This window comes from Camelina sativa, chromosome 7, assembly GCF_000633955.1.
Source record: "Camelina sativa cultivar DH55 chromosome 7, Cs, whole genome shotgun sequence".
Classification (NCBI taxonomy): Eukaryota; Viridiplantae; Streptophyta; class Magnoliopsida; order Brassicales; family Brassicaceae; genus Camelina; species Camelina sativa.
In genome coordinates this window covers 12,272,631-12,276,744 of record NC_025691.1, presented here as the reverse complement: position 1 = coordinate 12,276,744, position 4,114 = coordinate 12,272,631, and the positions used below count along the sequence as shown (strand labels likewise).

The 4,114-nt window shown below is 35.9% G+C and overlaps 1 protein-coding gene and 1 pseudogene across 1 annotated transcript in view; one reads left to right on the top strand and one right to left on the bottom strand.

The window, feature by feature from the left end:
• On the bottom strand, positions 1,605 to 2,182 carry LOC104704559 (annotated as a pseudogene).
• The window catches only part of LOC104704557 (probable disease resistance protein RPP1), a 3,852-nt gene continuing 2,703 nt past the window's right edge, over positions 2,966 to 4,114 (top strand). The window contains exons 1-2 of the mRNA XM_010420620.1: positions 2,966 to 3,327; positions 3,558 to 4,074. Coding sequence (XP_010418922.1) covers positions 2,966 to 3,327; positions 3,558 to 4,074 — 879 coding nt within the window. The remainder of the gene's footprint in view (positions 3,328 to 3,557; positions 4,075 to 4,114) is intronic.

Sequence of the window (4,114 nt, the reverse complement as noted above, 5' to 3'; positions counted from 1 at the left end):
TCAGAACATTTTTAAAATACCATAAGAATGATATTTTTTTTGAGAACTTCTTGTACACCAATAAAGATGAAATGACCGCACCCGGATTTCCAATTCCCGCACAGGATCCACGGGAAACGATCTTGCCGGAACTCCATAATTTCCGCGAGACAACTGGTGTAGAAGTCGCTCCTTACAAAAACTCCCGCAAATACACCAAACCCCACCTCATCTAGTTATTGAGTTGCACAACCAACCACCCCTAGCGACCGAGTAACAAGAGAGGTGGGCTGGAATATTTGATTCCGTCCAGCCACAAAAAACACTTCCCCACAAACACTCCAATTCACTATCCACTCTTCTAGTGTCGAATGGCACCTCCACCTAGTGTCGAACGTCACCCATCGCACCACTTGCGAACCAACACACATGGTGTCGATCGACCCTCTCATAGTGTCGGTTGACACCAGCGCCCACGACATCACTTCCATCAATCTCCCCTCATCGAAACCAAACTCCCACTGGCTTCCTAGGACCCTAACACACAACAACAAGCTGGTGTCGGACTTCGTAACCCCATCCATAAGATAGATAACAACCATAAGAAATCCTCCTTGCCTCTCCTAATCCACCACCAAGTAACCCCATCCTTCCCCACACACATATAGATGATGGATCTCCCTTTTCCTTCTCCTAACCCACCTCAAGGCTCTCTTTGCTCTTAGGATCAAACTCACAATCTCCCTTTCTCTTTCTCTCTTAGAAGCGACAAACACCACTCCCCCCAAAGAAAAATAGGCTGCTCGTGCCATTTAAAACAAGACTTAGGGTTTCCAAACCCAAACCAAGCTAAACCGAGCGATTTTAAAACAAACCGAACAACCACCAATTTAGTAGTGTCGGCCGATATTCTCCTTAGTGTTGATCGACACCTACCCAAAATTGGGTTCGGGATGTTACAAAAAAATATATTGGACTCTATAGAAAGCTAAAAGAGTAAAGATTCACATTGAAGTGGAGATAAGAAAATTTGATCAGCCAATTATTTTCTACACCCGATTGAAGGAAGCACTACTGATATCGGTCATAAGGCATGGGATCGATCGCAAGCCACTTTATAAGACCTGTCAGAGCAAGTGACCTATGTGTAGCCTTCACCAGGAACCGGACGCTCACAAGACCCATTACTAGTTTAGAAGCCCTCATCATGGCACTCATCAAAATGATGAGTTTTGCCAAATTTTTTTTTTTTTGCGAGAAAGTAAAAATAACTTTACATATATCGTAGATACTCACAAAAATAAAAGTAAATAATTACTTTGCCAGCCAAAAAAATAGAAGAAAGAAAGGGATAAGTTAAATCTTTTTTAAAAATTGTTTCTACATTTTTCAGTTAATTTTGAACATGGATACTGCTCAAATGGAAAGTATTATTCTAGATCAAACAACAAAACATTTTACTAGACAAAGTAAATATTGATGAACTACCACTTTATCTTGGTTTTAAACAAAAATTGTCTCCTTTAAAAGAACTTTACTTGATTTATGTTTTCGAAATATATTGTAATACTATTAAATATAATATATGAGATATTGGTATATTAATAATATTTATTAAGATTTAATTAGAAAAAAATATTTGTCAAATTCTTTGTATCCCATTTATACATAAACTTAAAAGTTCAAGCTGCATTATTTCGTACATATATTCCATTGTCTTGCGCTTGCCAGAAACATATGTTAGGCTTCCTACTCCCACATACATCATGTATAAATTTTTCTTTCGCAATAAATGCATTAAAATTTGCATGTTGCTCATAATCAGGTCCCTGAAAAAATATGATAAAAATGATATGTGTTTCAAATTAGCTACTTAGATATAAAACACAAAAATATTGTAGAAATATTAGAGACAAGAATAATGTGAAATAAATAAAACTTTAAAATTAATTACCTTCCATAAATTGCACCATATCAAAGTTCTTAGGAAAACAATGAATTTAATTATCCAATCGGTATTGGAGGGAAGAAAATTAACTTTGGTAGCTTGATCTCAGCCCTGTCTACAATTGATCAAAAGTTTTTCGTTACCGTCAAGAAGATTCGAAATTTCGATGTTAAAATGTTAAAATATAAGAACAGGCTCTATTTTTTGGATGGAGATGAAAAATAAGAAGAGATCACATATTATAATTTTTCTCATCTTTGTTATCTTATTTTCATCTCCTTACATGAATATGTATATATATACACTTTTCACATACAAATGTATGTACAATATAACAATAAATAAATGCCATATTTGTTAATATATTTATTTTTATCATTGACTGTTCTTTCATACTCTTTCAGTTTCATAATTAGTTTTATTACTTAAATTTTGTCTTATATAACTAGAGTAATATATTTTTCAAATTCTCATCAAGATTTATATATTTCTAAAACTTTTTCGGCCAACTTTCTTGAAACAATTACATAGTTAAACGTGTTTGACTTTAAACTATGAAATTTTGATGATAGACTATCTAAGTGATTGTTGGTACAGTACTAGTAAAAGTAAAATACAAAAGGAAAATGGTGATGTGCTATGGTTAAAAAATTTGTATAAAAATGTGTTAAAGAGTACTTCTAATGTAAAAAAATGTGCGATGGTTAAAAATTTTGTCACTTAGAATTGATTTTGTAAGAAAACGTGTTAAAGAGTACTTTTCCTTCAACAGTAGAAGTAGTCCAATTGGAGTTGTTGACTTCGTAGAACTTCTAAACAAATGGTGAAGCCAAAACGTTTACGCCACAGTGCTCATTGTAAGCCTCTCTGTAAACGTTTACCCCACATTGTTCTCTAACAATCTTTGATCTCAATCCCTCTCTCCCGATCGTGTACTAATGGCTTCTTCCTTTCTCCTTGGAACTGGTATTGCTGCTATAGGTATACTTATTTTAACTAGCGATAAAAACTTTGGATTACACAAAAAAAGGAAAAAAAATGGCTTCTTCTTTGTCTCCTTCATCTGGTTCACCTTCTGTGTCTCGCACATTGACACACCAAGTCTTCTTGAGCTTCCATGGAGCCGACGTACGCAATAACCTTCTCACTCACATTTTGAGGGAGTTTCAAAGAAAGGGAATCACACCGTTCATTGACAATGAGATAGAGAGAGGAGTCTCTATTGGTATCGAGCTTTTACGCGCTATAAAACATGCCAGGATCACGGTTGTCACATTCTCGAGGAACTACGCTTCTTCGAGCTGGTGTCTAAACGAATTGGTGGAGGTTATGAAGTATAAAGATGAGTTGAATCAAGAAGTAATGATCATTTTCCATCAAGTGAAACCAGCAGATGTGAGGCATCAAAGGGGAGAATTTGGGAAGGCCTTCGAAAAAACTTGTGCTGCGAAATCAGAGGAGGTGAGGCGGCTATGGAGAAAAGATTTGACGGAAGCCGCAAATATAAAGGGGGACTAGGTGGAATCTGAAAATTGGTATGTCATATTTTCTTATATATATGTAATAATAATTGCAATCTAAGTATGGACATTGTCTTTATAATTAATTGATTAATACTATTCATGTTTAGGACAAGTGAAGCTAATATGGTCGCTACAATTGCCATAGATGTGTTGCGTAAGCTGCAGTTAACACAGCCTAGGGATTTTGATGACTACATCGGCCTTCAAGTTCATGTGACAAGCATATACTCGTTGTTAAACTTACAAACGGATGAAGTAAGGATGATAGGGATTTGGGGTCCTTCAGGGATTGGTAAGAGTACAATCTCTAGAGTTTTACTTAACGAATTGTCTCCTCAGTTTCAACTAAGTGCACGTTTAGGGGATATAAAGAGACGACATTTGACTCTTCATGATGTGTACGATGCAAAGGTTGAGTTACAGAAAGAATTGTTTTGTGAACAACTCAAGGATAAGAATATTGATATTCTCCATTTACGTGTTGCAAAAGAAAGGTTTCACGACAAGAAGGTGCTCGTCGTTCTTGATGATGTGAATGAGTTATGGCAACTACAGGCGGCAGTGCATTATCCTGGATGGTTTGGTAGTGGAAGTCGGATTATCGTTACTACTGAAGATAGAAGAGTTTTGGAGAAACATGGGATCAAAGATGAAGATATATACA